This window comes from Anomaloglossus baeobatrachus, chromosome 5 (genome assembly GCF_048569485.1).
Source record: "Anomaloglossus baeobatrachus isolate aAnoBae1 chromosome 5, aAnoBae1.hap1, whole genome shotgun sequence".
In the NCBI taxonomy this organism is placed as follows: Eukaryota; Metazoa; Chordata; class Amphibia; order Anura; family Aromobatidae; genus Anomaloglossus; species Anomaloglossus baeobatrachus.
Genome location: NC_134357.1, coordinates 391,175,111 through 391,187,200, shown reverse-complemented (window position 1 = coordinate 391,187,200; position 12,090 = coordinate 391,175,111). Strand labels below are relative to the sequence as shown.

Sequence of the window (12,090 nt, the reverse complement as noted above, 5' to 3'; positions counted from 1 at the left end):
ACACCCACTGATCGGAGACGTGTTGAAACCACACGTCGCCAAAGTGGGAGAGCCTGCCACCGACCAAGGACGTTGCTGGCTCGGCCAGATAGTCAAGAGGAGGCTGCCTTGGTGGCAGCAGCTCCTGCGGACTTTTGTGGACGCGGCTTCTTGCGCCAGGTGGGCTTCTGGTCCTTGGCTGAGTTAGTGGACGAGGCCGAGGGCTTAGAGGACGACCAGTTAGAGGAACGAAAGGAACGAAAGGAACGAAACCTCGACTGGTTCCTGCCCTGGACAGGTTTCCTGGTTTTAGTCTGTGGCAAGGAAGTACTCTTCCCGCCAGTAGCCTCCTTAATTATTTCATCCAGTTGTTCACCGAACAGCCTGGACCCAGCAAATGGGAGCCCAGCAAGGTACTTCTTTGAGGAAGCATCTGCCCTCCACTGTCGAAGCCACAAGATCCTGCGGATAGCGAGGGAATTAGCGGAGGCCACCGCAGTGCGGTGAGAGGCCTCCAGCATGGCAGACATGGCGTAGGCTGAAAAGGCTGAAGCCTGGGAAGTTAAGGCAACCAATTCAGGCATAGAGTCCCTATTGAGGGAATGCATCTCCTCTAGGGAAGCAGAGATGGCTTTGAGAGCCCACACTGCTGCAAAGGATGGGGAGAACGAGGCCCCTGCCGCCTCATAGACAGACTTGGCCAGGAGGTCAACCTGGCGGTCAGTGGGATCCTTAAATGAGGTGCCATCAGCCACAGATACAACTGTCCGGGCTGAGAGTCTAGACACCGGAGGGTCTACCTTTGGTGAGTGAGCCCACTCCTTGACCACCTCTGGTGGAAAAGGATAACTGTCGTCAGAACCACGCTTTGGGAAGCGTTTGTCAGGACAGGCTCTGGGCTTGGACACAGTGGCTTGAAAACTGGAGTGGTTAAAGAACACACTCCTTGTTCTCTTAGGCAAGGTAAACTGGTGCTTTTCTGCCAGAGAGGGTTGCTCCTCTGATGCTGGCGGATTGAGGTCCAGTACAGAATTAATGGACGCAATCAAGTCACTCACATCTGCGTCACCCTCGGTCAGATCAATGGGGCACATGGAGGTAGCGTCCGAGCCCCCAGTAAAGATATCCTCCTCGTCCTGCGGGTCGGCTCGTGAATCGGAGCCGCGGGACGAGGAAGGAGAGGGGTCCCTGCGTCTCCTCTTAGGAGGACGGGGTCTGGGAGCAGATGAAGAATCCTCTGTGAGCTCTGCAGAGCGAGCCGAAGCAGCAGAGGCGCCCTGAGAAGGGGGCTGATGCATGCTCAGCAGAGTCCGGGACAGCTGTCCCATGGAGTCGGCGAAGGACTGGGAGATAGATTTAGAAAACACTTCTACCCAAGCCGGGGGTTCAGCCACCGGGGCCGGAGCAGCTGGAGGGACCACTGGGGAGACTCCAGGCTGAGGCACCACCATGTTAGAGCAGGCATCACAATGAGGATATGTGCTCGGTTCATGCAGTACGAGCTTACATGCAGTGCATATTGAGTACAGCCTTGCTCCTAGTGTGAGACATGCTGCTGAGGTGGAGGCTCTGCAGTAAAGAATACACTCCTTCAGAATGACCCCCAGAGAGTGTATAAGAAAGTCCACAACCAGAGGTTGTGGCTTACCAGACCGTTTTGTGTGCCCTCCGGATTCCACAGCTCGGACCCCCAGACAGATTGCAGAGATGCAGCAGCCAGCGCCGATCAGTGTGAGAACGCTGATAAAATGGCGCCGGAGTGAGGAGGGGGGGCGGGGCCTAGCCCAAGAGCGGGAACCGGAGGGCCAAGGGGATATACAGGGGAGGGAAACATCTCCTCAGAGAGGAGTGTCCTCCCCTGAGCTGAACGGCCGGTGGGCGGCGCCGCACTGTCCCTCTGCATGACTGACATGCAGGGGCAGTGAAAACGAAACTAGGCCGCAGCCGAAGCCGGGGCCTAAATTTTACAATGCGGCCGGCGCTCAGGCACCCTCGGCGCGGTTCTCTGGTGAAAACCGGAGAACCGGCCGGAAATGTCACAAATGGTACAAAACACACTCTCCCCAACATTAAAGTACAAGAGACCCCCCTGACAATAACGTCTCAATACTTAGCTTGTGAGACGCAGGGCCAGGTCCCTGAGGGATGAGTGCTCCATCCGGCAGGGTCCTGAAAGGGCTGCGGATGGAGACCGGTCTCCTGCAAAGCAGTGAGAACCGTGCTGGCTCCCACTTCAAGCCAGAGCCCGAGGGATGGTGAAGGAGCGCGGCATGTAAGGCTTCAGCCTTGAAATCAACCTTAACAACACCGCCGACACAGTGGGGTGAGAAGGGACATGCCGGGAGTCCAGGCTTGGACCCGCTTTTCTTCAAACTCTTTAAAATGAAAATCAGATGAGAATGCATGAATGTGGATGTGTGCCTCCTGAACACAAAGCATTGAACTGGCTATATTTGGTTATCCAGGGGGTGTATATGCTAGGAGGGAGGAGCTACACTTTTTAGTGTAGTACTTTGTGTGTCCTCCGGAGACAGAAGCTATACACCCATGGTCTGGGTCTCCCATAAGGAACGATGAAGAAATTTTCTGCGAAATTTCCGTTTTTTTTTCACAAAGAAACGCAAAAAATATCGGCCTAAATTTACCACTGACATGAAGCCCAATATGTCACGAAAAAACAAATCTCAGAATCCCCGGGATCCGTTGAAGCGTTCCAGAGTTATAACCTCATAAAGTGACACTGGTCAAAATTGCAAAAAATGGCCGGGTATTTAGAGTCAAAATAGGCTTGGGGCTGAAGGGGTTAATGTAGCACAGGTGATGCCTTGATAACAATTCCATTACCTGTTCAATAGTAAGGAAATCCTGAAAACATGACTTGTTGGGGGCCATGAGGACTGGAGATTGGGAAACACTGCTCTAGAGAACTACTAATAGGGGATATGAGCCCCAATGGGGACAGTGATGAGGATGAGAATAAAGCTCTGTGGAATATTATGACAATATATAAGTGAGTACACTAATAATAATAATACAAGAGATTAAAAAAAAACACTTACCTAATTAATTCAAGTTGTGCCAACTCTTGGTTAGCCTGGAATATAGGTTTCTTTGTAAAAAGTTCGCCCAAGATACAGCTGGAAGGAAATAAAAAGTGAGAACCACAAGCTTGAATGAAATGATTTTCGATTGTATCTGGATACAATTTAGATTCACACAACACTGATCGCTATACAGCTTAGTGTCATCATCTTACCCACAGCTCCACACATCGATGGCAGGAGTGTATCGCTCCTCTCCCAGCAGCAGCTCTGGAGGTCGGTACCAGAGAGTAATCACTTTATTTGTGTATGGACGGCTGGAAAGAAAAGGCCGTATAAGGTACTGTAACTGATCCGGTTCAACTACACGAATTAACACATTACTATGGCAGCGTTATATGATGTACGGTTTCACAAGATGCTCATGACAACCGCCGTTTGGGATCCTTAACACTGTATATACTAAACAATTTCTAGTAAGAGTACAACAAAATGCTTGTCCTGTTTAATAGATCATTGTCTCAGCATGAGTTAATTGCCACCGATCTGTCTGCTGCAAATCCCAGGGATCAGTGGGTGTCACCAGCGCAAAGGACAGTAGCATGGAGACCCCTTCAGGGAACAAGCTGTACTTTGCACAAATACTCCACTGGGGCTAACAGGAGAGGTTTACAATCAAACCTAATTTTTATGCAATGGACTGGTATGTGAATATAAAAAAAAAAGATCACAATTATGGAAAAACCCCTTCCAAAAAGCAAGAGCAGGACTGATTAAGAGAAGAAAAAAAAAAAAAAGACAAGGGCAATAAATGACGCCACTTACCTTTCTTCTGAATTGTATAACCGTGCCAGTCCAAAATCAGCCAGCTTTATCTGCCCACTACAACAAGAATATCGTATGAATACTTAGGCCTTTTATACAGGATGTACAAAGACGACAAAAGCTCTGACCGCCTACCTGTTATTTAACAAGATGTTGGAGCACTTAATGTCTCTGTGCAGGAAATTCTTCTTGTGACAATAATCAAGTCCTTCCATTAATTGTTTCATGAAAGATTTGATGTGGTCTTCAGAGAACTGAACCAAACCAGATTCTAGTAGCCCCATAAGATCATGATCCATATATTCGAAGACCAAGTAAAAGGCACCTAAAAAGCGTGGGAAAAGGAGCCGGGTTACATTATGTCCTTTATTTTTTTAAAAGAGTCATTATGCAAGTTTCTGCTGTCACCTCTGTCTTTCTTAAAGTCCAGAGCATCCTGCTTATCAGTGACGATCTCCTTCATGTTCACAACACTTTTATGGATGAGCTGTCGGAGGATTTTAATCTCTCGGATTGCAGTTATCGGAAAGCCTTCTTTCTCATTATCTAGACGCACTTTCTTTAAGGCAACAAGTTCTCCTAATGGAATTAAAAAGATGAACATTTAACAATTAGATAATTACCAAGAACAATTAATGTCACCAATCAAAAAATATAAAAACAAAACAAAAAAACCCCCACATCACGTGTTTCTGACTGCCAGAGGAATAATCCGCATGATTACCACATCTTGCATACCTGGAAGTCCTCCCATTATTTTTTTTCCACCACTTAATTTGTGTATGAGTGCATATTGTACTCATGTCTTACATAGTCACCTACCGCCGCCTTCTCCAGTTTCCAGCGCCGCTCTGCTCCTCTTCTCAGTGACATCACCACTCTTTGGACTATCCGTCTCACTCTGAATTATGTACGAGACCTGGAAGTCTTTTACATTGTAAATCTATGGTGCCTCGTTTTGAGCCACCATAGTCATCCACTGTAAAAGCCACTTATAGGTCATGCCATGTGTGGTGCAATCCAGAAAGTCTGTAGAGCCATGATGTTGCTCAAAATAGGACCAGAACGGCGCTGGACACCGTAGGTGGTGTCCAGTGCCGTCCATCTGACATTACACTACATGCACAGGCTTAGCGAGGAGTTATTGGGGGACTGAATGGATTTATAGTCCGTTTACATAGGAAATCAATATTGATCCAAGATCACAGATATTATCACCCCAAGCCTGTTGTAAATTTCTGCAATATCACTTCTTTAGCATGATGTGCAAAACAGCTGTGTTAGACAAACAATATTCTGCCTGGAGGAGTAATTGCATAAGTGTATAATAGACTTATTTCTAGTCGATATTATGGCCGCAAGGTCTATCCCAACCTAGTAATATCAACTTTGGGTTGTTCACTGAGGTCAACCTTTTTTCTCCCCCCACTGTTTTAGTGTTTCTGAATATTTTTCACCACATTGGGAAACTGATGGACTCCCTTTAAATAAACGTTACAATAGCGGTATTGGTGCAGATTTCTTTAATAGGATAGTGTTTTATGCAACATACTAATGTTGCAGTGTTGGAAAAATGAACTTTTAGGCTATGTGCGCACTAGAAAAGGTGCGTTTTTACCGCGTTTTTTTGCAGGTTTGTCCCTGCGTTTTTTAATGCTTTAACAGCAATCAATAATATAGATAGATGGATATAGACAGACAGATAGATAGATAGATGGACAGATGAATAGATGGATAGATCAATAGATGGATAGAGGAATAGACATAAATGGATAGATAGAAAGATGGATAGATGAATAGCTAGATTGATAGATAATGGATAGATAGATGGATAGAGGACAGATCAATCAATCGATATAGAGTCCCTGTGAGGACACACTGCAGTTCTCGCGAGCGGTAATGTGTTCACATTACCGACCATGAGAAATGACCTGTAGTTACCCCTGCAGTCTTGTTACAAGGCTGCATTTAGTATGTGTCAGACGCGGATGGATGCAAACATCATGGGAACTCGGTGGATTACGCGGCGGGCTGATATTCTTGGCTGCAACAGGGGGCATTAACCTTGGCCCTTGCCCTCCCCAGCCTGAGAATACCAGGCCGCCGCTGTGTGTTTACCTTGGCTAGACGATAAAAATACGGCGGAGCCCACAGGTTTTTTTTTTTCGGTTTTTATTTTTAATATGTACATTTGATTTCTATGTGCATTCTATATGTCTGTGTGCAAGCGTGATCTGTGTGTGTATTATATATGTCTGTGTGTGAGGTGTGTGTTTACTCTCTGCTCAGCTTCCTCTTCCTGTCATGACGACATCACTTCCCTGCAAAACGCAGGCGGTGATGAACATTATGTCCCGAGAAACGTGAAATAATGCGGGAATAACGCAGGAAAACGCACATAATTTGCTACCTGCGTGATGTTATGATTACATTAAAGACAATGGAGTGAATAACGCAGTTAGCTGCAGAAAAGAAGTGACATGCTAATTCTTTTTCTCAAGACAATCTACTGAAAGAATTGTCTTGAAAAAAAAGAAAAACGGATTTTTGTGTACTCACCGTAAAATCGTTTTCTCTTAGCCATCATTGGGGGACACAGGACCATGGGTGTTATGCTGCTTATCCATAGGAGGACACCAAGTACATGCAAAAGCATAGCTCCTCCTCTGCAGTATACACCCCCTGGCCGGGCCAGGCAGTCTCACTTTTAGTACACAAGCAGTAGGAGAAAAAAAAAAAAAAAAAAAAAAAAAAAAAAAGTAAAAACTTCTCAACAGAGGAACAAGAGAAAAGAAGAGTCATAACCAAATAAGGTACTGAGAGGACCAAGGCCCAACAGGGTGGGTGCTGTGTCCCCCAATGATGGCTAAGAGAAAACGATTTTACGGTGAGTACACAAAAATCGTTTTTTCTCTGACGCCTCATTGGGGAACACAGGACCATGGGACGTCCTAAAGCAGTCCATGGGTGGGAAAAGTAAAAAACAAGATAACGCAACCCAAGGACTAGGAACCAGTCCCAGACAGCCTGGAGCACCTACTGAGAGAGGTGCTCTACTGCAGTTTGCAGAATTTTCCTACCCAGATTTGCCTCAGCTGAAACCTGGGAATGGACTCTAATGCTTTGAAAAAGTATGTAGCCTAGACCAGGTCGCAGCCTTACACACCTGTTCCACTGAAGCATGATGCCGAATGGCCCACGAAGCGCCAACTGCTCGCGTGGAATGAGCCCGCAGCCCACTAGGAATGGGCTTGAGTTGCAAGTGGTAGACTACCTGGATCGCAGAGCGAATCAAGCGAGCCAGAGTTGCCTTTGAAGCTGCCTGTCCCTTCTTAGGCCCCTCGGGAATGACGAACAAAGAGTCCGTTTTCCTAAAGGGGGCTGTCCTGGATATGTAATATCTGAGAGCTGACGAGGTCTAACGAATGCAGAGACCTTTCCACCCCATGAACTGGGTGTGGACAAAAGGAAGGCAGAACAATGTCCTCGTTCAAATGAAACGGGGTAGGAACCTTTGGAAGAAAATCCAGAAGGGGGCGCAGAACCACCTTGTCCTGGTGAAAGATCAGAAAAGGCTCGCGGCAAGAGAGTGCTGCCAGTTCCGAAACCCGTCTGATGGACGTAATTGCCACCAGGAATGTTACCTTCCAGAACAGAAGAGCAAGGGAGGATTCCTTGAGAGGTTCAAAGGGAGACCTCAGGAGACCGCCCAGAACGAGATTGAGGTCCCATGGGTCCAGCGGCCGTTTGTACGGGGGAACTAGATGGGAAACGCCCTGGAGGAAGGTCTTGACTTGCGGTTTTTGAGCCAGGCGGCATTGGTAGAAGATTGAGAGCGCTGAGACCTGCCCTTTAAGGGAACTGAGAGCCAACCCCGCTTGCAAGCCAGACTGTAGAAAGTCGAGAATTCTAGGGATGGCCAGAGGAATAGGCTGGACGTTAGTTTCCCTGCACCATGAAAGGAAGATTTTCCACGTACGGTGGTAAATGCGGGATGAAGCAGGCTTTCGGGCGCTGATCATGGTGGAAATAACTGCGGGGGAGAATCCCGCTCTTGTTAATATCCAGGTCTCAATGGCCATGCCGTCAGCTTCAGGGCTCTGGAGTTCTGATGGGAAATGGGCCCTTGGGTCAGCAAGACTGGGATGTCTGGAAGGCGCCGCGGTACGTTTGCGAGCATTTGTACCAATTCGGCGTACCAGGCGCGCCTGGGCCAGTCCGGTGCTATCAGTATCACCGGGACTCCCTCTGCCTTGATCTTCCCGATTACCCGCGGCAGCAGGGGTAGAGGTGGAAATATGTAAGGCAGGCGGGAGTGGTGCCAGGAGCAGACTAGAGCATCCGCGCCGATGGACTGCGGGTCGCATGACCTGGCTATGAACGCGGGTACCTTTGCGTCCAACCTTGAGGCCATTAGATCCACGTCTGGTGTGCCCCAGCGAGTGCAGATGTGTAAAAACACTTCTGGGTGGAGAGACCATTCTCCGACGGCCAGGCCGTGGCGACTTAGAAAGTCTGCTGCCCAGTTCTCTACCCCCGGTATGTGTACCGCTGATATCACTGACCCCGTCGACTCGGCCCAGCTGAGGATCTTGTGGGCTTCGAGATAGGCCGCTTTGCTGCGGGTGCCCCCCTGCCGATTGATATAGGCTACAGCTGTCGCATTGTCCGATTGGACTCGAATCTGACGACCCGCTAGCAGAGGGCAGAACGCCCTGAGCGCGAGGAAGATCACGCTGATTTCCAGGATGTTTATGGGTAGGGAAGACTCCTGGGGCGTCCAACGTCCTTGAGCAGCGTGGTGCCGGTACACTGCTCCCCAGCCTAGGAGCCTGGCGTCCGTGGTCAGGACCAGCCAGTTCACTGGGAGAAAAGATCTCCCCTTCGATAGGGATGAGGACCGAAACCACCAGCGGAGTGCATACCTGACTGAAAGCGTCAGGTGAAGCGGTTTGTCCGGGGAGAAGGGGCTCTTGTCCCAGGCCGCTAGAAGGACTAGCTGCAGTGGGCGGAGGTGCAGTTGAGCAAAAGCTACAGCCTCCATAGCTGCCACCATCCTGCCGAGCACCTTCATGCTGAATCGAATGGAGCGAGACGGAGGACGTAGAAGGCAGCGTACCGCTTGTCGAAGAGCGATCGCCTTGTCCTGAGGGAGAAGGATCAAGCCCCGACAGGTGTCCAGGGACATGCCCAGGAAGGTGATGGATCGTGCTGGGACCGGGGATGATTTGTCTAGAATCAGTAGCCACCCTAAGCGGGATAGGGTGTCCAAGGTGATCTGTACGCTGGTTGAGCAGTCGCGTAAAGAGGTGCCTTGATGAGGAAGTCGTCCAAGTAAGGGAGAACGACTACTCCCCTGGCGTGAAGGACGCTCATGGCAGCCACCATGACTTTGGTGAAGACCCTTGGTGCGGTGGCAAGGACTAAAGGGTAGGGCTACGAATTGTAAGTGGGAGTCCTGAACTGCGAAGCGGAGGAACTTTTGGTGATCTGGGGCGATGGGTATGTGCAGGTACGTGTCCTTGATATCTATGGAGGCGAGGAATTCCCCTTCGACCATGGATGCAATAATGGACCTTAGGGACTCCATTCTGAATCTCCGTACGTGCACATGTTTGTTCAGGTGTGTTTGAGGTCCAGGATGGGTCGAACTGACCCCATCCTTTTTGGGGACCACAAAGAGGTTGGAATAAAAACCCCTGAACTTCTCGTCGTTCGGGACAGGTATTATCACTCCTGCTGTTTGGAGCGAGTGGATTGCTGAGAAAAAGGCCTCGCGTCGTTTTTGAGTCTTTGGGGGGTTTGAGAGAAGGAACCGACTCGGGGGGTCTGGTCCGAAATTCTATGTGGTAACCGGAAGACACAAGGTCTTCCACCCATTTGTCGTCTGAGGCGGCAGCCCAGATGTGTTGAAAAGAGCCGCAGTCGACCCTCCTACAATGAGTGTGTCTTCCGGGGCGCCAAAGGAGTCATGAGGGGGGAAAACGTCGTGGATGAGTCTCCCTAGTCCTGGACTGTTTCGGTCTAGGCTGCCATGACGAAGTGGGTTTCGGGGAGAGCTGAGAAGGTCCGTCCCTGCGTAGTCCGCGGCTAGTGGCGGGGGCAGAGCGGGATGTCGACCAACCAAATAACTTCCGAAAGGAGCGTAACGAGGACTGTGGACGTCTGGTGAAGTCTGGGCTTCAGCTGGGGAAGGGAGGTACTTTTTCCACCCGTGGAGTCAGAAATGAGCTTGTCCAGACGATCGCCAAACAAATCTGTCTTGAAAAAAGGGAAGGCCCGTGAGAGACTTCTTGGAAGCAGAGTCCGCTCGCCATTGTCAGAGCCAGAGAGCTCTACGGATGGCTATGGTATTTGAGGCGGCAAAAGCTGCTCAGGTAGCAGCATCAATGGAGGCCTGCATGAGGTACTCCGCCGCAGCGGCAATTTGACTGTTACCTCTGTGACGGAATGAGGGAACTGGGAAGCAAAGTGTTAAGGGATTCTGTCCAGACCGAGATCGCCTTTGCAACCCACACACAGGCAAAGGAGGGCGAGAGGTAGGAACCCGCAGCCTCAAAGGCAGAGCGGGCGAGGTGCTCCACCTGTCTGTCTGTTGGGTTCTTGATGGAGGAACCATCGGATAACGACAGGAGCGTTTTTGTGGCAAGGCGGGAGACCGGGGGGGGGGGGTCGACCAAGGACGGATCGGCCCAGCCCTCAGGGGCGGTGGGGCAAAAGGGTACCGGGACTCCATGAGTTTACGGTTACCGAAGTGCCTGTCAGGCTTCTCCCTTTGCTTTGTGAGGATATCCTGAAACTCTGGGTGATCAGCGAAAACCTTTTGCGGTTTCCTTGCCCTCTTAAAAGGAGACCACATGGTCAGTGGTAGTGGATGGGGGATCCTCCACATGCAGAGCTTGGTTGATTGCTGCTATAAGGGAGTCTATTGCAGTTTGATCATCTGGCGAGGGTGAAACCAAGGAATCATCCTGGTACAAACAGCATTCTCCCTCCTCCATCTCTTCAAAAGCCGTGGAGCGTGTGGGAGAGCCTGCCCTGTGTGCTCCCGAGGGAGAGCCCGCTGGAGACACCCGGCCATGTGCTCTTTTCCTGATCCCTGCAACCGGTGAAGCATGTGCCCGGATTACCTCAGAAGGATCCTCCATAGGGGTATCCTCAGGCTGCGTTCCGTCCAGGGACCCAGAAGGGTGTGGAGGACGACATTGCATAGCCATCACCAGGTTCTGTGACAGTTTTTCCATGGATTGGGACAGAAACTGTGCCCATTCCGGTGGGCTGGGAGCCCTAGGCTCTGGGCTCACGGTTGCGGCGGTGGTGGCAGGGGGGTCTTGGGGAGCTATAGGGACACAGGACTCACATAGAGAAGAGGTGTGTTTACGTGGTAACTCAGCGTGGCAGGCAGTGCAGGCTGAATAATAGACTATGTGGGCCTTAGCACTCTTAGTGCCCTTAGAATTCTGCATGTTCCTAATAGGAGTATGCCAGGAGGGGGAGCAATGCTCAGCAGAGCTGCAAGTGAAGCAAGCACCTTACCCGAATCAGCCTATGGCCCTGTCCTCAGGAAGGATGAAGCTCTATGGAGATCTTTGCACACATTCCTGAGGGGGGCGGGGCTTAGCGCGGCCATGGGGCGGGGCTTAGCGCTAAAAGAGCGCGAAGATGAAGTCAGTGTGCTCCCCCCCTCCCCGATGTGGGTAGTGAAAATGGCGGGAAGGGAGCTTCTGATAGTTTTCCTCCCTCTCCCTCCAGTCAGCACACAGCTTGTCACTGGTGGTTATCAGCCGGCTTTTCTGCTAGAGCAAATAAAAAGAGCAAATAAACAGCGTGAGTCCCTGAGCTTTGTTCACTCCCCCTGCCGCTTTGTTCACTCCCCCTGCCACGGGAAATTATCTGTGCAGATTCTCTGCAAACAGGAGTGACTTCCCCCTCCTCCAGCCAGCAAGCTAGAGAAAAGTTAACCCTGTGTGTTCAGGATCCTTCTCTCCTCCTTGCACCCAGCAAGGGACTCTCATAATAAATACTGTAGATTTCCTGGGGCCTTCCCTGCAGCGTCTTTTCTCCCTTTGTCTGGGAAACCAGTCAGGGGGGGATCTCACCTTAAATACTGCTTTCCAGGCAGTGAAAATAGCAGATTCAGCTTGCTGTGTCCAGTCACGCCGGTGCCATATTCAACTCAGAGCCTGCAAAGAGGGGCTGAGGAATTGGTGCCATATTCAACTCAGAGCCTGCAAAGAGGGGCTGA

The 12,090-nt window shown here is 50.2% G+C and overlaps 1 protein-coding gene across 1 annotated transcript in view; it reads right to left on the bottom strand.

The window, feature by feature from the left end:
* Positions 1-12,090, bottom strand: part of CDK12 (cyclin dependent kinase 12) — a 125,367-nt gene that overhangs the window by 83,528 nt on the left and 29,749 nt on the right. The window contains exons 5-9 of the mRNA XM_075350127.1: positions 4,254-4,424; positions 3,981-4,170; positions 3,846-3,902; positions 3,236-3,337; positions 3,039-3,116 (exon numbers count right to left, since the gene is read on the bottom strand). Coding sequence (XP_075206242.1) covers positions 3,039-3,116; positions 3,236-3,337; positions 3,846-3,902; positions 3,981-4,170; positions 4,254-4,424 — 598 coding nt within the window. The remainder of the gene's footprint in view (positions 1-3,038; positions 3,117-3,235; positions 3,338-3,845; positions 3,903-3,980; positions 4,171-4,253; positions 4,425-12,090) is intronic.